A 23,447-nucleotide genomic window follows, 5' to 3' on the forward strand; every position below is an offset into this window, starting at 1 on the left:
TAAATAGGTTAGCCAGACAGCTCCTGCAACGGAGGGAGGTCATTAGTGGAGTTCACAGGGATTTGTGCAAGGGATGCAGTCGTTCATCACATTCCTAAGCAATCTCATAAAACGGGTGAGCAGTGAGGTGAGAAGGCTTTATAATGATATTAAGTTATGCACAGTAATAAGGATGATGGCTTGCTGACTGTGAAGAACTGAAAAAGGTGCTCATGGAAGGAAGTCCCTAGGCAATAAAGTGACAGATTAAATTCTTTGTAGATGAATGTAAATTGATGCACATGGGGCAAAACAATTCTAGGATCATTTATTAAACAATTGGCCCTCAGCTGACCATTATAGCTCAGGAACAAGATTTTGAGGTTATTAAAATATAGTACTATGAAAACACGCTCTTAGTGCTTCATATTGTCAACACCTCCCCTTCCTAACAAATGTTAGGAACTATGGGGAAAGGAATAGAAAATAAAAGAACATTATTATACCACTGTAAAGCAAACAGTTCCTTCACCCCTTGAATGCTGTGGGCAGCTGTTATATCCCTGTGAAGAAGGCCATAGCAAACCTGGTGAAACTGCAAAGAATGGCAATAAAGATAATCAAATATATGCAACAGCAGGTATGAGAGGCAACTTACTAGGCTAGAGATCATCGGTTTGAAGAAGGGATACATTAGAGTAACTATAATATATGTCTACAAAATCATAATCAGCAGGGAGAGAAACATACAGAGATGAAGTGTTTGTTGTCTGTTCAGTCAAAAAAACAACCTAAGGCCATCAAACTAGGTTAGCAGCAAACAAGTTAAACAGAAGTATGTGATTCCTCATACAGTGACCTCTGGAACTTGTTGCCAAATAATTCTGTTGATGCTAAAAAATGTACTGGGCTAAAGGCAAGATCGGGCAAGAACAGGGAAGAGACATTCATCAAGAGTTATTACATACACAAAACTGCATGCATTTGGAGAGAGGTTTAGAGGACACTACCATACACAACTGGCTTGTTCTTACTCGCCTGGTAGGCTTCTGCTCATAGTCATATTTTCAGGCAGGAAGAGGTTGGATGGATTTTTGGTCTGACCAGATATGACTCTTACATTCTCATAGAGGTAGCCTGAGTGCTAGCATGGTGTGCATGACAGAAAGTTATGGTTTAGAAGTCTGTAGACTTACTGTGTGCTCGCATGGCAATAACCACTCACTTAAACCTGCCAGCTCTTGATGTTAACAACATCAAGGATGACGCAGACAGGCTTCAGCCCTCTAGAGTGCTCTTTATGAGCCAGCCACAGGCCCTCCCCACTACAGATACACTGTGACCAGCCACGCAAGTCGTGTTAGTCGCATGGGAAAATATAGAATCCTTCTTCACCAGAGGATGAAGATAAAAAATCCCAGATAGAGAAATCACAATTAAAAGAACAGAACAAAATCTATTTCTTTCAAAACTAGCACAGCTAGAACACATACTGGTGTGAGATTTATCCTCTGGAATTATAAGACTGAAAACCTGGTCCCTTTGGCTAGGTACGTACATATTCTGGAGCATTTTCAGCTAGCACTGAAAATCTCAGAGAACAGAAAATTCTTCTCACAGGACAGATAAGCGTTATCAAGGGGAGCAGCATTCTACCACAAGTTATATGTTGCGATGTGTAGGCATGCTCACCTAATGAATTGACTCTTTTGCCTGAAAACTGCACACAAGCCCAGGCAACTTGTGTATATGGGGGTCACTGTCCAGTTTACTAATGAGGAAAAGTAAGTGTGGATTCATCACTTGGTAATAACCTTCTGGAATCCTTATATTGTGTCCTGATAATAAATCTCAAGTAGAAGCTCTCTAACTCCATATCCATTCAGGAGGACAGGATGTGTCTATGTCAGTCCTGGATAATGGGTCAGTGAAACAAGCTGTGACCTATCACCCTTCCATCCAGACTACACTGGAAGTACTACTTCCTAAATTCCTACTAATTCCTCTGCTAAAATGATGAAAGACAAAAATGGTCCTGATATTCTTCATTGTCCAAGGTGAGGAAAAAGTCAAACTAAAATCAAGTGAAAGTGTCAGGAATAACAGCCAACAATCGTGACACTGATTCAACTTACACTCTAAGACATTGTGCCGAGCACTGTGCTAAAGTGCAGCACTGAGAGAAGTCTTGGCTTCTCCTTTTTAAAAAGAACATGCTGGTACAGATTTGGTAAATACTAGTTTCATGAATAATAAATTAAATCATCCTTTACTTCATCACATCTCTCAGTGTGATACAAGTATTATTCACAGTGCAGGGCCAATATGGAGTCTGTGGAGAGCCAAAAAAAAGCCATCACACAAAGTGGAGAACAACAGTTTTGACAGCCTAAATGCCAACACAGCCAGGGAAGAACAAGGAAAGCAGGCAGTTCCACCACACCAAGAAGCTGTGAAAAAGAGCAGGTTCTCGTTGTACTCTGCCCTGTGTGTCAATGCTCAGTGCCATCCACTCCTGTAGGTATACTCCAAGCATACCTTACCACACATGCTCAGGACTGCGTCCCCCATGAGAACACAGCTGCTTAATTTTACAGATTGGGGTCAGGAGTCCACCCGACTCTAATCATCAGAGATTCTGCTCTGGGATCAGCTCCTTCCTCAGCCTTCTCACGTTCCCTCAGAAGGTGGCCGTAATTGCTAGTTTATAGGCTTGTCTGGGTGGAATCCAACCTTTTTTCAAAGCTATCCTGCTGTGCTGAATCCTATGGTGTCTTCCTCAGAAGCACTCTCCATGAGAACAGAATGCACATTTTATCAGAGCGGGAGAGCATGTCAAAGCAGGTGCAGAATATACTTCCTTGGCTTCAAAGAGGAAAAAGTACAGATAGGGGGTTGGTATATTGAACCCATTCTCTTCTTCACAGCATTATTTAGAACATCTAACACTACAGATTTCAGCAAAGACAAATGTTAGCAGCAGAAGTTCCTGTCCAGAGGCACAAAGAAGAAGCTCCTGTGCACCCATGGCATGGCCCCATTCTTACTACATGCAATGGAAAGAGCATTGCTGATTTTACTAGGAATTGAGTCAAACCCTGTCACCAAACTAGTCAGTGAGTTAGAAAATGAGGGGGAAGACTCACTTCTGCCTTTCAAATCCAAAACAATCAGCAATCCAAAACATGTTTTCCCATTTCAGGCACTTTCCTGACTTACTAAGCCTCTCCTTCCTGTAGTAGGACAATATTACTGTTTACTGGTTAGTCATTTTTAAAATGGAATCCCATCTGTTCTGCTTTATTCCTGACTATTTCCAAGGTTCCAAATTAAATACAGAATAAGATCTTAATTCCACTATGGTTCAAATGCACTGAAGTGAAGGCTACATCTGCTTTTTCATCTTCTTTGTAGTCTAAGGTTGGGTGGCTTCTTTACAGAAACTTCGTAATTATAAGAAAATATAAGCATTGTTGTGAATGAGAAAGATGTGCAAAGGTTCCTCTACAGGTTTGCTTTTCTTTCCCATTTACAAACAGAAATAAACAATTACATAAAATATAATAATCCCACAAAAGACTTATGTCACTTTGATATCAATTCCATGCTGAGCTTTACATGCAAAAAGTCAAGCAAATTCAAAGATTATAAACAATAGGATAATTTCTGTTCATAGTAAATAAGACTGCTAAAGTTAGGCTGTCATGGAGGTTTGCATGTCTGATCACCTCTGTTACTAATACCTCTCTACCTGATATTGTTGCTTTTTTTGGTGTTCCTATGCTCAGCTGCCACTAAATAGTGTCATTTCCATTGACTGATTTACACGCTTTGCCTATAGATTTGTCCTGCAGTAGCAATCTCACTATTCTCTTTTGCTCTGAATATCTAAATACCAATCACCAAACCTCTTAATTGTCCTCATGCAATCAAAGCATGTCCTATAACATCCTCAACCTCCAATCCCATGCCCTTTCCTGTTCCTAAAAGCTAACAGAACCAGCCTAGCTTACAAATAGTCTCCTCTTTCCACACTGGCTCTCCCATTCTTCAGTGATAACTCCATCCACTGCTGTGATCTGCCATCCACAGTCCAATTGTGCTTCTGTAGCTGAAAAGACCCAAGAGGCCTTTGAGTACACAGAAAAGGATTAGGATTCTGATGCCTCTTGAGTCCAACCCTTTCCACGTGTTGTATCGTGCTGCATGTAACAGTTTTTCTCAAGGAAATGAGAAAAGAGGAACTGAAAAAATTGAACATTACCTAATATAGTGCAATTTGTATGTAACCTACCACTGCAGTGCTAAGTCACACATGTATGATGAACGTGACCCCTTCTTAATTCAGTTTAGGTTGTGCAGCATCTCTCCTTCCATAGTGGGATAAAGCTGTGGAATCTCATGAAGAAAAAGGGTCAAGCTAAAAGTATTCAGAAGTAGCCATGCATTTTATTACTGATTCATGAGAAATCCACATTAATTGTTAACACCAGTCAATGCACCAATTCTGCAACATCCATCCTGTAATGTATGTACAAATGATTTGCTCTGTACTTGCTTTTCATAGCCACCATTTCACAGAGCATAATTTGTCTTGGACAAACCACTGACACATAATGAACAACATGCTGCAAAAATCTTTGATGCTTTTTTCCTTTCTTCTGTCTGTTGTACAGTATGTTCAAAATATGTGGAGGATAGAAGATAAACTGACAGAAAACTGGATGACCCTACTAAGACTTCCCATACAGTTGCACAGACTATAGTCTTGGCATCCTACAGTCATTCCTATTGTGTTTTCTCCTAACACATATCACAGTCGTAAAGTTTATCCACCTTGTCTTGTTTCTTTGATTACATCAGAGATTATTACAATCACTAGGTACATACAGTGCTGAGGTTTTTTTCCCATAAATTTTCATGTGATGTGTGATAAACATTCACCATCAAGCAATGCTCCCACTGCTAATGAATTCCTCTAAAATTATGCTGATTCTTCTGAGTAAACAAACAGAGGTATCAATAAATCATTAGGGGGAAAAAGTAGATTCATTCAAACCAATTCTGTTTAAAAATCATGGACTTCTTTCCCCAATTTAAATTAATGTCATAGTCATAATTGTTAAAATTCTCCCCTACGCTAATCACAAAAACCTAATCTTACTAAAAACCACAATGGAATCAATTTTTTATCGCTTTGTGTTTAAGAAATGTTTTTCCTGAACAATAAAAACATGTGCACATGCTTCATTTTGTTCCCAGTTAGCTGTCATTTTCTGGTTCTTCTTCACTAAGCTGATCTCTGGGTTGCCCATGTTTCAGGAGTGAACCTTTATAATAGTGATCATAGAATCATAGAATCATAGTTGGGGTTGGAAAGGACCTTAAGATCATCCAGTCCCAACTGAAGGCTTTATACTTCTAAATCCTTAATTAGAGACAAACTTAATCTGATAATTTCATACCTTCAGATTCTGGGATGTAACTGGCTTGCTTGCTCTCTCTCATGTCCATTGATCTTTGTCACATCTTTCAGTTTAAGTTTTCTTCTTTTTTAATCCTTTTCAGTAGACTTGCTTACCATAAGCCGTTACTCACTGTTTCACCAGATAGCAATTCATGGTGCTATTCCATAGCAAGGAAGGGCCACTGTGCTGTCCTCACAAAAGTCAATGGCAAAATTCCCACTCACAGCAGAAGAAATGAATTGTTGCTCTGATACATTTTAACTGAAATGTTAATGCTGGACTCCCAGCTAATTAAGTGCCCTGCCACTATGCTACTGTGCCTTTGTTAATTTTCAACTTGTCTGGCTTGAAATACTTGAATACTCCAAGAAATTGAGTTTTCTCTCTTTTCCTCTCCCCCTTGAAACCAACAAGCACATTTCTTCTCTTTTAAAATGTAATATTATATTTCTTACCATCCATGCTGTGACAAAATCTCCCATCCAAGTCCCAACTGCAGCTACCTTCATAAAATTTTCATTCCTGATGCCCATGAAGTCTGTTATAATGTATGCACTGTGAAGACAAGAACACAGACTGTAAGCTATACACATTTGCTTAATGCAGTTATAAAGAACTTGCTTTAGTGACAAAATTTATGACTAGCTGTGAAAGATTTCCTGTTTTTTCATGATCATTTTTTCTGCTGTATCTGAGTCTGGACATCAAACTGGACCAGGATGGGTCAATTCCAATTAGAAAAGGAAATGTGGATCCATTTTTACAGCCCATGTCTCTTTTGAAGGTGCTAAGATAACAATAGAGAAATGCTTTAGGATTATGTAATGCTTTTGGAAACATAAACCTTTTTACACTTTTTTCCTGTTCCTTTGTACAAATGGAATTGCAACATTCTTGGAAATGGTGACTTTACAAAACCTTTGTGAAGATAAATGAAAATCTTTTGGTTGTCTTTAAAAAGATAATGGAGCCACTTGACTTTTCCCTCTACCAGTTGTAGAATCACGTTTTTTCAACACAACAGTGTAAGCAAGCTTTTCAGAATTTCTGTGAGATATCACTGCTTCTGGATTTATACTATGTATTTTCATAGGTATATGTTAAATCCAAAAGAAGAATTTCTATTCTGCTTAAATAATGCAACACTTAGGATTTAAAAATCTCACACAGTAGTTTAACTTCTACTTTCATGTTCATCAAAATGCTATGAGGATAATTAAGAAGGTAAAGTTACTTGTGCTGGATTAAAAACATTGTGAAAAAAATAGTTTTTAATATACTGAATATCCTTTGCTAAAAGGCTTTTATAGTGTTTAAAAAGAGATGACTCTCCTCAAGAGCTAACACATTGAATAATGATAGCAATTGTATTTAAAATTCCCAAGTGGTATATTTGTTTTCAAGATATCTGTAAACATTGGTTATACAATGTTATGCCTATTTAAGGGTGCACTCAAGCGACCTAGCTGCATGTAATAACCTCCTTGACCATTATTCAAATTCTACCCCTATTCTAGAATCATAGCACCACAGTATCATAGAGTCATTAAGGAAGGGACCTTAAAGATCATCTAGTTCCAAGCCCACTGCTATGGGCAGGGACACCTCACACCAGTCCAGGTTGCTCAAGGTCCTGTCCAACTTAGCCTTGAACACTTCCAGGAATGGGACAACCACAACTTCCCTGGGCAACATGTTCTCCTGTCTCACCACATTATATACCAAATGTTGTAATAGCCTGGACTTAACAGACCATATCTCTGCAACTGGATCAGTACAAGCTGATCCTGCTTTCTGGGGCAGTCCTGTTAAAATCTAAATATTTGATCAGGATAGAGGATCTTCCTAGCACAAATCTATGTACAGCATCATCTCACTTCTTAGATACAAGTTAATATGTTCTTGAGTAGAAATATTACTAACACTTCACTATATACATCATCACCTTTCAGCTAGTGTGCCACTAACAAAAACACCATCCTTTTTTTTGTCTCTTGAACAGCATATAAATGCTTGACCAGGTTTTCTGCTGCAATTAAAAAACAAACCCATATTTTGGTCCAGGCTGGTTTTAATAATGCTGCATGTAGTCATGTAGATAATAAGATCATCAATATTATAAATTCACTGTATTGTAAATAAGGATGTAAAAATACAAGAAAAGCTACACTGCACAGGGTCAGCCTGAAGTCTTACTCTTCTAAGGTCTTGTCTCCAAGAGAAGGCAACAGCAGATACCAAGGGAAGACTGTGAGAACAGGCAAGCACACCCCTTCCAGATATATTCTCCCAGACTCTTTATAACTGGGAAACATTTGTAATTCCCTTTCTTCCTGGGTATGCTGTTTTTGTACCATCTGTGAAGGTGAAAAACTATCAAGCCTGCCTCCCCTAACAAGATGACTCATTAACAAAGAAGGGATGACAATAAATGTCAGAGGTAAGGATGGCCCCAAAAACCAAACAATATCTTTATCTTTTTCATCAGCATGAAAAATTTCCATTTCTCAAATGCATTATACAATCTCATATGCATTATACATGATCACAGGTGTACAGAAACTAAATAAAGAATTGCACAATGTTCCTGAATAACAGACCACTTGTGTGACTCCTACAGCCCCATCACATCTAGTGGGGCTGCCACAGCCACTCATGGCAGGCTGATGTACAGAAGATCCAAAAAGGTTGAGAGGGCACTGATCACTGAATGTAGATATTAACAAGTAGAAGATTTATCAAACCAGATATAAGCTATTTTTTTGTTGATGGAAACTGAAATTCTGCATGTAGTCACTTGTTTTTAGGAACGTCAGAAGTACCTGAAAGCTTATAACAAGGTCAGATGAGCTGAAATACAGAGAAAAGCCTTGAAAGCACCAGATCACCCTGATAGTCCTTTTTGTAATTTGAAACATGGGCATTTGAAATACGAAAGCATCCAAGAAACCTAGTACAAACTGTTCATCATAGTCTGTAAGAAATTAAGGCCTAAATTAAATACGTAAATTGACAGACAATTTTAACACTTAAGAGTTAAAATAGCTTACTATTATAAAGAAACTCTTAAGAACAATCTGTGCATATCTTAAGTGCATTTACTGTTTACAATACACCTGTAACCTTTTATGGAACAGGGAAAATATTTTTAGCACTTTCATTATCTTATTAGGAATACTAATGAAATACACTGCTATTTCATTAAATATTAGCATTACATCCTGTGTCTCTTACGCTCCCTGCAGTATTATTTTCATTTCAAAGCACAAAGAGAAATTGATTTTTTTTTAATATAGATTTCTGGCTGCTAAAAAATGAAGGAAAAAAACCAACTCCATTTTTAATGTTCAGGTTTTAGTTTAAATATAAATGAGAGTGGCTGACATTTTCGAAAAAGCCATGCTTGCCTGATGATGTTACCAGGACATATATTTTGACAGTACAAAAAGTAACATTAATTCTATTGTGGAAATAGCTGCACTTTTTCCTAGCTTTAGCTAGTGATTAGAGCAGTTTTCATTAAGTGGTTGGTCTGCTTCCTGTCTAGGACCCTTGTCTGCACCCTGCAGGAGGGCTAACAGCTGTTCGGTTCCAGTTAAATGGTCAGCCCAGATTTTCTACAGCTTGTCGACAGACTTCTGATTTCTTTGCTGTACTTTTATTCCATAGCAAGACACATCCACATTGCGTGAATAGCACAATCTAAGAAAACACTGAGTGGAAAAACACAAGAGCACATAACAGTAAAAAACACTTCAGAAATGGACAGGGTAAGTGTAAATAACTAAAGCCTGAGGGGCCAATATCTGTGAATATTACAGACAAAGGAGAAGTTTGCAATTGGGATTTGGGACAAACCCACTGTTAATCTTTGACAGTAAGACTGAAAAGAGAAATTTCCCTGGCTTTGCAGCTTCCAGTCTACCATCATAAGGTGCTGCCTACATCCATGTTGTTGCAAAAGATAAGTCAGTAACAGTGAGTCAGTAAAAAGATATATAAGATCAATGTATTCGATCAATTTTCTGGAGTTAGCAGGTGAGTGTGCACAGAAAAGACAAAAGAGGGAAAGAACAGCACTAGCCCAGATAAATGTTCAAAGAAAGATATCAGAGCATTGCTTTAAAGAAGACTGACACTTCAGCAGCTGCCAAAATGGCAAACAATCTGAAAGCAAATGGGATGTTTTAAATTTTATGTTGGGTAAAGATAATAACACTGTGGTGTTATCAAGATCATTCTACGCACTGGAATTAAAGTCATGGCGGAAACTCGGTGCTGAGACGGTTTATTCTCAACCATCAAAGGAATCTAAAACTGGGATGTAGCTTGAATTTAGACATATAAATTTAAGTGCACACCAGGGATCCACACTCTCAGTGGAGCCTTGTCAGAATAGTAAATGCAGATTAGAGCATGATTTGTCCTTAATGCAGCTGTGGACATGCTGGGTGAGGATTTGTTTGCCTTATGTTATGGCAAACTGGGTAGTATGTCAAACCAGCATGTTTACTTATCAGAAGGCATTGCTAAACTTACATGACTGAATAATTCCAAGTGCTGTGACATATCCTGGTCTCCAGATGATAATCCAAAGAGATCTGGATCTCTTGTAAGGCCCATAACACATCTGACAACCCACACACATTTGAAGTGAACCCTCGATCTCCACAGAATGCAATGACAGTATAAACATAAGGGAACTTTTAGTTGCCTTTTAATGCCACTTTAGTGGCCTTGATGCATCTTAACTACATTTCAGCTGGCTCTTTGTACACTCTAGGGTATCAGAGGCACTAGGCTGGCACATAGCACAAAGGGCATATTCTTTACAGAGTTTACAAGAATAGCAGCCATAAAGAACAGTAATTTAAGGCTCTTCAAAAAGGAAGGGAAATATACATATCTTTAATATTGACTGATAGGAAGTCTGTACATGTTCTGGTATGTGCTTTTCTGAGGCAGCTTTATCATCTGGCATTCTGTCTACATGGAACTTGTCTTCCTTGGTGTACCTGATGAAGTGAAATACCTTGACAATGATCAACAAGTGACAGCATGGGAGTTCACGCTGGCTGCAAATAAGTATATGCTTAGACACGGCACCCCAAGCTTCTTTAAATCTAGCAGAGGCAAAGAGTAGCAGAAAAATGAAAACATTCATAAAAGACAGCAGATACATTTCTTATTCATATTTGTAACTCTAAAGTGACAGAATAGCAAATGAGACACTTGGTAACACTTTGCTCAACTGAAAAGCCATCCTCTCCTGCTAGGAACTGATGTCAGAGCCACGGGGAAGTGGAAGATACACAGAAACAAGACCTGTTGACTTACAAATTGTCATACCATAATGAGAATGGCATAGAATCATAGAATAGTTAGGGCCAGAAAGGACCTCAAGACCATCTACTTCCACCCCCTCTGCCATGGGCAGGGACACCGCACACTAAAACATGTCACCCAAGGCTCTGTCCAACCTGGCCTTGAACACTGCCAGGGATGGAGCATTCACAACTTCCTTGGGCAACCCATTCCAGTGCCTCACCACCCTAACAGTAAAGAACTTCCACCTTATATCCATCTAAACCTCTGCTGTTTAAGTTTCAACCCGTTACCCCTTGTCTTATCACTACAGTCCCTAATGAAGACTCCCTCCCCAGCGTCCTTATAGGCCCCCTTCAGATTAGGTCTCCACGCAGCCTTCTCTTCCCCAGGCTGAACAACCCCAGCTTTCTCATAGATACCTACAAACAGTACAGAGAGCACCACAGCTAGCTATACAGTCCCTAACCATCCCCTGCATACACTTCAGAGATTAATCTTCTGTAGCACCAGAACAGACAGAATTAAAAGGCACTGAACCAGGAATTTTGCTTGATAAGGTATCAAAGAGGTAAGAGCCATAAGAAGCTCAGCAAGCTCATCTCCAAGACACAACAAAACTAGGATGCAAAAAAGGCTCAGCCATAGCAAGACAGATGCATGGCAGAACACCTATGAGCACATGGGGCTTTTAAAATAAGGCAACAGAACTGTGGTTCTGAAAACCTCTGCTCATCAGCCTACAGGCCTGAGGGCTGCTAACTTACTCTGAAGACTTGGCTTTTAAAGCTCCCAAACCATTTGAAGTTCTGCTGCTAGGCATGTCCAGGAGCTGCTTGCTCTCCACAGGAATAAACCATTGGCTTCTAGCTCACATCCTGTATTGACTGATATCTGTAAAGTGGTTAATCCTCCACTTGGTTTGCCTCTGCAGCTCCATCTGTGAAGTGTTTTGCAAGCCTGCCTATAAGACAAAGCCCATTGAAAGATGCAGCAAATTCCATTTCTGTCTTTTAATGCAGAAGAGGTGCATGCATGTGGCTTAAATGGTAGGGGACACAAGAGATCCAATTCCTATTCCAAGGGACACTGGTTCAATGCCTTTCAAAGTTATAGAATTGCATCTCACTGTCACTGTCAATATGAAAACTAAATGTCATGAAAAACTCCTATTACAATAGTATTATTTTTGTATATGCCACTCTCTAAGAGGATGAGAAATAAGTATTTCAGCCTCTTGCAGAGAAGGGATGAATGAGGCTGTGGATTCCATTTCTTGTACAACTATTGTCTTCCACACATAAAACAGGCATTCCCTTTCCACCACTTTTAGAGAAGTGGAATGGATGCCACTGGTCAGGATAGGAGCTTAGACTAGATCACAAGTACAGTCACAATTAAGCTGCTTCAATCAAGCTGGGACAAGATATATTCCTGTCCTTATATAGCTTCTTTACTGCAAATTGTAGAAGTTTCTTGTTCCCTGCGGGGGTTTTTATGGATCCAATAACAGTAACCTTCGAGAACTTGATGTTCAACAGAGTCTGGATTTCTCCTGAGGAAGCAGGTGGCATTCATACAGATTAACTTTTGCCTAATGATGCTAGTCTTCCTAAACTGTCTCCATAATCAATGGATTTGACCGCTCTTCAGAGCAGGATGTTAATTTAGATGATTTTCACATCTGGCACCAGTGAGGGCCAACAGCTTACTTCTAAAGAATTTGCAAAAGGTAACTCATTATGGCAGGGCTACTGCCAGGGGATGTGACAGTCTGCACCTCTCCTGGGGACATCTTAGGGGTCTGAAACTTCAAGAGTATTAAGGACCTCCACTATGGGAGGAATGCGGGCTCTTTGGGCTAAAGGTAAATTCTGCTGAGTGCTGGCCCATGCTCCCATCTAGTTTAAATGACAGAATTTGCTACGCCTACTTTTTTTATGCCAAACCTTAAATGGCATAAATGAAACCAGAGACAACCAGTGGCTGAGTTGGGAATTTAACCCAGATTACTCCCCTCTCAGATCAGCAACTTTCTCCATCATTATGTAAGTGCTTTGATGAAAATGATGTACTACAGCTACATACTTCACTACAAAGCATTTCCTTCGGACTGGATAGTCTTGGGAAAAGCATAAAAGGTGTCTAACAAAAAAAATCAACAAATTGATTTTTCAAATTTATTGTATCTCTGAGACATACTTCCCAAATTTTCCAGAATTTTTGCTAGTCTTGCACAATGTGTTTCATCACATGTATATTCTGTTTAGTCAGAGAAAAGAAAAACAGCTGCAGAGTGCTTTTAGCATCTTTCTGTAGCAAACGTTATGCTACTCAGCCAAGGACAGGTTTGCCTGAAACACTTGTAATGCTATTGTGATAATAGATGAATGCTAACCTAAATATCCATAGCACAGCTTTAACCAGCCTCCATCACACAATCACACGGACACACGCATTAGAGCTCTATGTATGTAGCTGTTTATGCTGTTAATACACAAGTTGTTTTTATTGTAGCAATGAAATAAAGGGTCACCTCTTACATGCCTCTTTGATACTACAGGAGAGGATTACGGTATTTACTTACTGCCAAAGAAGGTAAGAGAACTGTATCGTTTTCTAGCATCTCTTTTACTAGGCTAGTAAAATTCTACAACTAATCCACAAGACTGTAGTTACAAGCTGGTACATTACATGCCTTACTTGATTGACTCCATTTGCCTATATACTATGGTATCAAAATAGTTTTACAGTAAAAAGGCCCAAAAGCAAGCACAGGTGCCCAGGAACACACACAGGACAACTAGCCTTAGGCATACCCATTCTGAGGGCTCAAATAGGACTTTGACTCATCAAACTGTAGCACACTCTGCAGAAAGAAGAGTGAGTTTGCAGTTTCAGCCCTTGCCGTATGCACCCTGAGAAGGATAATGAGTGCCAGTTTTCACAAGCTGCTAAATGACACACATGTACATAGAAGAAAAATGTATAGTCAGTTTCTAAAATTTAGGGAAAATATGTAAACTGTTTTATGGGGGATTTCACATATGTTAAATGCTGTAGGTTTGCTTATATTAAACTACAGATATTTGAGGAGTGGCATTTTACAAATAGCAACTAAAATTTGAAAATAACAAATTCAGAGAAACTAAGGAATGTAACAGCAGTGCATTTGGAAAGGCTAAGCTAGGTAAGTAACTTAGCAAGAGAGAGTTGTAGTAAAATACTCTCTTTAAAATAAATAATTATTTAAATAAATACTTGTTTTTAAACTTGGCAAGATACTAGTAAGAATGGCTTCAAACAATGCTTCACTGGCTGAACTCTTCAGAATGGGACATGGCTTACATCCGTTCCCAGAGCTGACATTTCAGTACAGCTAAGGATAGATGTGCTGCAATATTCTCAGAACTGGCAGTTGCACAAAAGAAGAAAGGGATTCACATTGAAAAAGAAAAAAGAACTGCTCATACCATTGCCAGAATACAAGCAAAATTAAATGATATAGTTGGAGCCTTACCACTTCGATTAAGTGATTTGATAACATTTAAAACTTCTGTGAATTACAGCAAAAAAATTGTACTTTCTATCTATTTCAGTCTTAGGGATGGCAGAAAAGTTGCAGAGCATTATTATAATGCTGAATAAACTGGTAACTGCAGTATTATTGCTATTCAGAAAGGGAAACTTAGAACAATTTGAACTTGCTACAAAACACCAAATGGACTCTGCTTGTAAGTAGCAGCCCAACAGGGAAAGAGAAAGCAGAAATATAGTTTAGAAAACTATAGTAGAAACTTGTAATTATTAGCAGATAATTTACCTTTACATATTAATAATTTTTTTACTTATTAAACTTCCCTGAACCATTGATAAACTTTATTTTTTTAAAGTAAAATAATGAAATGCTAGAAAACTACAAACATGTTGTAAGTTAACAAATTGTAACAAAGAAAGGGTGGCACAGAATCTCTGCTGACAGATTCTCATCAATCATAACTCAAAATAATTTAACTGGCTCTGAAAAATTTTGTAAGCCCATAATGTAAAATAAAATAGTGGCATTTTTCTCACGAGTTTATTTAATAATTTATTATAAACAAAGTTGATGTTTTTGCTTATTTAATGGCAACATTTTAAGGCTTTATAAAGACTAATATTAGTTTGAATTTTCAAGGGTCTACTGTAGTAACTGGGTGAAGCAAGCACCATGTGCCTTCTTTCAATACTTTGTTTTCAGGGACTACTGACACCCTGCAGCTGAATGGCAAGTGGCCAAGGGATTGTTCATTCAGCATGAACCAGGGGACTTCTAGTGTATTACTGGACACTAGAAGACATTGCAAAACCCTCCATATTTATGACTGGAATGAGGTAACAAACACAGGATCACTAGTTGAACCTCTTAGACAGAGTCTGAATTTCAGAAGTAATTGGTCTGCATATGAATGCTATTTTTAAAGCAGTGAAGACTGACATATGATTCACCTTACAATTTGCATTGAAGTACGTGAACAGCTAGTGAAGGAGTGTAATTGCTGCTAAATGGGCTAAAATGATTTTGTTTTGTTGGTTTGGGTTTTTTTTTACTACATCAGTACAGTGTGGTAAATTTTAATTTTGACATTTCTGTTGCCAGAGTTTTGCTGCAGAGATATGTCAGAGTATCTGAAGCAGAGGAGACATCCTTTATAGGCTAGAAGGTGATTTCCCTGACACACAGGCTTTAAATGACAATTTCAAATCCATTCACATTACCTTTTACGTAAGATATGAAGACATTCAATTTGGCTTGTGTGCTTGCACTGCCATTGCTGATGGTACCTCTGTCTCTTTCTTCCAAATTATCAGGAGTAAAAAATGGTTAGGAGTATTCTATTCTGATTATAAAATGGCAGGTTGTCAGAGTCTGCAATCACTTGAAGGAACATAGTGCTTTTAATAGGAATAAAAATCTGAAAATATGAATGTATTTACAAAATGCAAAAACCTTGCCAGTTCTCAAATTGAAAACAATCTTTTGGTTTGATATAAAACCAAGGTTATTTATACCTAGAAAATTTTAGCTTGATTCCACAGGATCACAGAATCACAGACTGGTTTGGGTTGCAGGGGATCTTGAAGGTCATCTAGTTCCAACCTCCTCTTTTAACCTGCTACTACAATCACTCCAGCTTTCTTTCCAAATCTGCCTACCATAAACATCTTCATTATATTAATTTCTTTTGCTGGTTTGGGACACAACATCCTTCTAATCTGCAAAAATTCTTGGGAGACTTAAAAAAATGTTTTACGTCCAAATCACTTTGCATTGATATTTATTGTGCAAGTTTTTTCTTTCAGAAAAATGTCTTTCTACCTTAAAATGCAACACTGAATAAGGTCAGATATTCCTTTAGAGAATTCAGACTTTAACTACAGATATGAAAATGTTCATCTTTCAACAGTAAGGCAATTTAAGGCTTAATTATATCTGAACAGTATCAAAATCAATTTCCACGTTTCCATTTTCTATTTAAATATTATTTTTTCATGAGAAATTACTCATGTTTTCTCATGAACCATGTCCACTGTATATAAGCAAAGTTGTGAGAGAATGACTGCGTAGGTCCTGTAATGACTATTTTAAAATAGTCTAAGCAAACCTTGGACTTTGTACCACAACTGTTCAAATTGTAAAAAACGCTACAGAAGTGTCAAGGTTGTAGAACACATTATTCAACTAAACTGATTTTTTTTAATAAGTGTTTATTTGAATTTTATACTCTATAAAGACAGTAATATTTGAAAGGGATGAGTCAAGATTAAGATCAGTCAGTGATAACATCTGAGACTGAGACATGGAAGTCTGAGGATAAAATGAAAATTTCCTAAGTATTAGATTATTGTCAGATCCATCAAACAAGCAATCAGTAATAATTGAGCAAAGCAAATAAAATCACAGAAAAAAATTAGGTTGGGAGGTAACTCAAGGGATGAACTTATCCAACCGCGCATGCTAAACAAGGCTAACTGGCATTAAATCAGATTGCTCAAGGTCTTATTTATGCTGAAAGATTGTTTATTTATTTAAACTTATCTATGTAAATCTAAATATTTTATCAAAAGCAAAGTTAATATTACTTAAATGGCTGAACAAAATTTAAAATGCCACAAGGGAATGAATGCACCTCACAACTGAGTGCTCCAGATTTCTAGTTCAAGTGGTCTCTTTTGATTATGCCAAGTCATCATCCATTTAACACAGTGCTAAAATAGTCAGATATCTGGCACAGAATACTTCTGCAAACAGCCAAGCTTTTCCTCTTCCTATCCCATCATTAGAGTTCAATAAGATAATACATATGCTGCTATAGATCTCCCAGAACAGTTTGAAGAAAGAAGTAGCACTTAACTTTATATCATTATGCAGTTTAGTATTTGTTAAATATCCTCCAACAAATAAGACAAATCCTTACGTTTGTCTTATACATTTATATTAATATAAAAGATACAGAATTTAACCATACACACAGTCAGATATTGCTTATGTGGTATATATTGCTTATGCAGAATATAAATTAATTTTTTTGACACAGAGACAGAACAAGTAAAAATGCTAAGAGTAAAGTGAAATTAAAATATAAGCTCTTTTTCCTATGGGATCCTTGTGCTATGTAGAGATAAAGCCTAAAAAAAAGTGGAGCAAAGGCAGTTGAAAAATCACTGCTCAGTTGCATCTTCATGAACACTAATGGCTCTCATGTCTACTCCAATGGGTGCTGAGATCCCTCAGCATGCCAAGTTATTACATGCTGAATTTGACAAGGGCCACAGAGAGACCATCAGTCACCCAAACTAAAGAAAATCATATGTGTCAGGGGTAGCAAAATATTAAAAAATACTTAAAAGAATGGAGAAAGGTAGAAGAACTGGAAAATTGGACGGGCAAAGTTAATGGAAGGGAAATGACAAGATGAGTATACACATAAATGTGGAAAGACATCTAAAATACTTGAAAAGAAAGGAAGGTCAGACCCCAGAATGGGACAGATGTGATCACAATCCTTGAATATTTTTAGGAAAAGTGTTTAGACTCAGCTGCATTTTGTTGTTTCTTCTGTAAAGACTCAGCTGTCGAGGATCTCAGCACTGCAGAGCAAGTCTCACCACATGAGTAAAAACAGGGAGATGATTCCTGCCTTGAAAAGCCTTCACTTAAAATCTTAATTTCAAACAAAGGAATAGGTCAAATCTCTCTATATTGTCCTTTTAATGTTTATTGATGCTTACAGATGCTTTGCTGTATTAGGTTGTATGCAGATAAAAGAAGACTGAAACTGCAAATTGTTTAAAGAATTTAGAGCATATACCAGTGTGCAATGGTACAAATAACTGCACAGGGGTCTTATGAAGACTGAAAATGGCACTGCCATGTCAGCCTTACTAGGCTTTTAAAGGAAACGTGTTGGCAGAAGCAATAATTCAGGCAAAAAAAACCCCAAGAGTTTATTCAGATGGAGAATGGATACTAGAATACAATACAGCCACAAATGAGCCCTAAGAAGCTTCTGAAGCAATTTCACTACGAACGGTGTGTTCTAAAACGTTATCCAATTTCTACAGTCTGTATACACATAGCCAACACTCTGGATAAAGTGAATCAGGAAACTCTTACGTAAGAAAAAGTTATTTTTTAAAGCTCCATAGAGGTGCAAAAGAACATGAAATATCTTTCTGTTCTCTCTGTTTGTTTTAGTATCTGTTAAAGATGACTGGTGTACATCAGTCTTGCTGCAGTCCACAAAGCCAGACTGAGATATAGAAATTGTTGGAGTTATTAAGAAAAAATGATCTACCATGCTTACAGGTACCTTTGAGAAGAAACAGAAGGAAAATATGGCATGACAACTCAGGAGCTGGTCTGAGGTTTTGGTTGGCTTCTCTCATAATGTAGTAACAGCACCAGATTGCAGAGCAGATGGAAGAGAACTAGACTTCAAGCAATGTACAAATTAACAAATTGAGGAGATGATTGCTTTTTTACTATATTACTTGAAAATGGTATATAAAGAACAACTGGGTCTAGGGCCAATCATCTGACAAGAGCTGGCATATAATCACATCAGAGAACTTCACATGGAAAATGAAGGGAAGAACACAGCCTGTTCTTCCAGTTCTTGGCAGACGAAGCAAACACCTTTATCATGACTACTTGACCATCCCATGGCTGATATCATCTGAAAGAGTCCGACTCTGGATATGCTACAAATTTTCTCTGTATTGCACTGACTGCTATAGTTCCTGGTCCTCACACTGCTCAGCATTTTAGATAAATGTATCATTGAAACAAAGGGGACAAATTATCAGGAGCTGCTTGAGGAATTTATCCTCAAATTGACATAACTATATTGCAGACTGTCCATTTTACAATACAGTCTCCTGTTAATGACTTGAAAATGAATTATCAGAAGACAGACACATCAGACCCACAATCCACAAATGTTTGCTCAGGCACTATCACTTGTTGTACAAGGTTAAGAAACACAGATGGAGAAAAAACATGAATTGTGGTGTGGACTTCACCCTCAGAAAGAATATTCTCCTATTTTTTTCCAGGTAAAAGACTAGCACATCATCAAACAATGAAGAGAGAGATGCATGCACTGCATTTTTGATACCCAGTCACTACACTTTCATGGGTTTGATGGTTTTGGCTATTTTTTTAAGGTCAGTTAGTTACAATAATGGATTTCATCTCAACTACAGACTTTAAAAAACAGTCTCAATTCCAGCTAGTAACCATAGGATCACCCAGAAAAGTCCATTTCTCTCCACAATCAATGTAGAAAAAAATAATGTAATTTATCCAACTTATCTTAAACATCTGCATTGGGTCTGGCTGGCATGGAGTTAATTTTCTTTACAGCAGCTAGTATGGTGCTGTTTTTTAGATATGTGACCAAAATGGTGTTGATAACACACTAACGCTGCCTACCAAGGTTAACTTGCAAGAACATATCTGAATCAGATGAATCACCTTCTGGAGATTTCAGTTCATTTAAATGTAAAAGTAGTTGGTTAACTTCTTTAAAGTGTCATTAATAATCATACTTTGATATCTTTACATTGGATGCGTGCAAATCTTCAGGACCAATGCCAACATATTTTGCAGTACATAGTTTCTTAGTTTACTTATTGATTATGCAGAAGATTTTGTAATTACATTCTGATATCCTACATTGATGAATGGAAGAAATAGAAGGCTGCTGGATGGCTCTGCAGAGCAGTTATAAACCCTTCTCTCTGCTCAGCAGCAACACCGAAAAAGTTCTCCCTGCATTCTGGAACAAGATGAGGACATAAGAATGGCCTGCTCTGAAGCAGACAAGACAGAATATAATTCTTCAATTAAAACCACATTTTAAGATTGTACAATAGTGTTTTGTAAAGAAAAAGATAAAGAAAATAAACAGCTCTTTAAAGCAGCAACGGAAACACCACTATGAGGTAGAAGACAGTAAAATACTTAGAGACCTAATCAATAGAAACTACTGGCTAGAGGCAGAGTATGATTAAATTATTATATTTCAGGACTTTCAATTTCCATTTGCAATTAAAATTTAGATACATCTTTCCTCAAAGTTTTATTATTTTTCAAAATAAATATTTCACTAGCTATATGTCAGAATGACTTTTTTTGTTTTTTTTTTCAAAAGTCTTTTTCAAATGCTCAGATGTGAGCAAAAAAGATATTAATATCTGAAGACAGGTCACAGCATCAAATCAAACATAATACTGCACATCACCTTTCTATATAGGCATTTGTTCCAGTTGGGATGGACTTAACTTCCCTTATAGCAGCCCATATATTGCTATGCTTTGCACAATGGTGTTGATGAGACACCAAAGTTTTGGCTATGGCTGAGCAGTGCTGTCACAGCATCAGGGCTGTCTCTCCAAGCCACCACTCAAGAGGGAGTAGGCTGGAGATGGAAAAAAGGCTGGGAGGGGACACAGCTGGGACACCTGATCTGAAATGACCCAAGGGACATTCCATACTATATGGCATTATGCTAGGCAATAAAAGTGAAGGGGGAAAAAAGAGAGAGGGACATTTGTGATTATAGTGTTCGCCTTCTGAAGCAACTGCTACCCGTATGGAGGCCCTGCTTCCAGAAGGCAGCTGGACATCTGCCTGCTGGTGGGAAGTAGTGGATAAATTTCCTCTTTTTTGCTTCCCTTCCACACGTGGCTTTTGCTTCAAGTTCTGACTAAGCTGCCTTTACCTCTACCCACAGGCTTGCCATCTTATTTTCTTCCCCTGTCCTGCTGAGTAGGAAGAGTGAGTGACTGCTAAGAGTCTGGTAGTTAGCCAAGTTCAACCCTCCACAATATCTTATGTTCATGCTGACTTTCTAGTAGGGAAAATGGTTCACAACTGATACAGTAGTACCCTGAAATCACTTTAATATTACTTTAAATATCACTAAAGCAACATTTTGAATATGAATCATAATGCAAAACTTGTGGTAGTTTTTTCAGAGATGCCCAGCACCTGCATTCATCATGAAATGTGTGCTTGTAGCTCATAAACCCAATCATATCTCAGGTTACAAAGAACTGTTGCCAGCAGGCCAAGCGAGGTGATTCTGCCCCTCTGCTATGCTCTGATGAGACCCCACCTGCTATACTGCATCCAGCTTTGAAGTCCTCAGTACAGGAAAAATACAGACCTGTTGGAAAGGGTCCAGAGAAGGGCCACAGAAACAATCAGGGAGATGAAGCACCTCTCCTGTGAGGAAAGACTGAGAGACTTGGGGTTGTTCAGCCTGGAGAAGACTCTGAGGAGACCTTTCAGTTCTTAAAAGGGACTTATATGAAAGACAGGGAAAGACTTTTAGCAGGGTCTGTTGTGATAGGACAAGGGTTAATGGTTTTTAACTAAAAGAGGGGAGATTCAGGCTGAATGTGAGGAAAAAATTCTTTACAATGAGGGTGGTAAAACAGTGGCACAGGTTGCCCAGAGAGGTGGTGGATGCACCATCCCTGAAGACATTCAAGGCCAGGCTGGATATGGTTCTGGGCAACCTGATCTAGTTGAAGATGTCCCTGCTCATTGCAGGGTGATTGGACAAGATGACCTTTGAAGGTCCCTTCCAACCAAAACTATTATATGAGTCTATGATTTTATGGTCATATTTAGTTCTCAATAACATAATGCTAAACTAAATGCAATTAGAGACTAAAAAAAAAAAAGTGATTGTCATTTGCTAACATCATTTATTAACAAAACCGACGCTAACAACTCCATAAAATTGCATTTTTACTTTTGTTCAACCCACCTTAATCTAGATAGAAGTACTGCATTCCTATCTATAGATCAATCTTATCCACTTTCAGCCACTGGGACGTTCAGAAGATTTAGGTCTTTCAGTTCAAAATTTATGAACCAGAAAACTTCACAAATCATATAATTATGTATAATACATACATTTATGATAAATGAAAAAAAGAAAAAAAGAAATCCCAACACTCAAAGGACAATGCAGATGATCTATAAAAATCCTAAAACAGAAGCACCCCCATGCTTGTGAGTTTATCTCCTGTAATGCTTTAAGAACGTTTCTTGACTTCATTTGAAGCCTGTTCAGTCAGTAGTCTGTCACATTTCTGAACTGAAATTCCATTTCTTGTTCTGTACTGCAAATGAAAACAAAATCCTCTGCTAGATAAGAGAACAAAGAATGGACTGTGACACTGTCTCTTTTGATTTACTGTATAGACACACTGTGCATTACACTGAATCATCTCTTTAATTTCCCCAAAGGTTGTATCTCAGAGCTGGTAGGAGATCTGTTCCTTGTAGGAATCCAGCTCCACTTTTTCACATCCATTTTTCACATTTCCCATTATACTAGAGGGTAGTCACTTGCCAGAATTTAAAGCTGGGGGTTTTTTTCTACTCTTTTCTGTACTGACGAGAATTCAGTTGTTCTACAAGTGATCCTTTACTCCAAATAATAACCAGGCAAGTAACAGTGAAAAAGAATGAGTTTTACATATTTTCATTGAATAATTTAGGTTGGAAGGAACCTCTGGAGAACACCTAATCCAAACTCTTGCTCAAGGCAGGGCTGATTTCAACCTGATAAGGCTGAGGGAAGTTGAGATCTTCCCTCCAAAGCAGAGCACATCCCAGGTTATTGTGGATGTTTCGTGCCTCCAAAACTGCTGGAGGCAGAGGCAAGGAGCAGTACAAAGATAGCTACCGCTACACTGAAGATGCACTTGGGAAACTGCTTAGGGTTTTATTAAGATAACAGCATTACTATCCCTGACTCCTTTCTGCAATTTGGGTAACCCATTTCAGGAAGACTGACAGCTGCAAGCACTCCAAAAGTTTACTCTGTGCTCTGATGATTTAATTACCTTAAACACTTTTCAACTGATCAGATTTGAAGATATGAAGACAATCCCTCTGCTTATCTAAATTTGAAGTGGAAGTTATCTCCTTTTTTTTGCCAGAAATGTATCATTTTGCTCAGTTTTAAGATTGGAGTTTTGATTTTTTTTTTTTCTATAAGCATTCTGAGGTGAGGAAAAAGTGCACTCAGTTTTTGAAAACTTCAGATGAACTACATTCATCTTGGCAGTAATCGTGTACTCACATAAAGAAAAGCAGAGTTCAAGGTG

General features: G+C 38.0%; 1 protein-coding gene across 1 annotated transcript in view; it reads right to left on the reverse strand.

Moving 5' to 3' along the window:
• The window catches only part of TMEM117 (transmembrane protein 117), a 224,719-nt gene that overhangs the window by 120,119 nt on the left and 81,153 nt on the right, over window positions 1-23,447 (reverse strand). Inside the window, exon 4 of the mRNA XM_034062987.1 lies at window positions 5,903-6,002. Within this exon, the coding sequence (XP_033918878.1) occupies window positions 5,903-6,002 (100 nt within the window). The remainder of the gene's footprint in view (window positions 1-5,902; window positions 6,003-23,447) is intronic.

This window comes from Melopsittacus undulatus, chromosome 5 (assembly GCF_012275295.1).
Source record: "Melopsittacus undulatus isolate bMelUnd1 chromosome 5, bMelUnd1.mat.Z, whole genome shotgun sequence".
Lineage (NCBI taxonomy): Eukaryota > Metazoa > Chordata > Aves > Psittaciformes > Psittaculidae > Melopsittacus > Melopsittacus undulatus.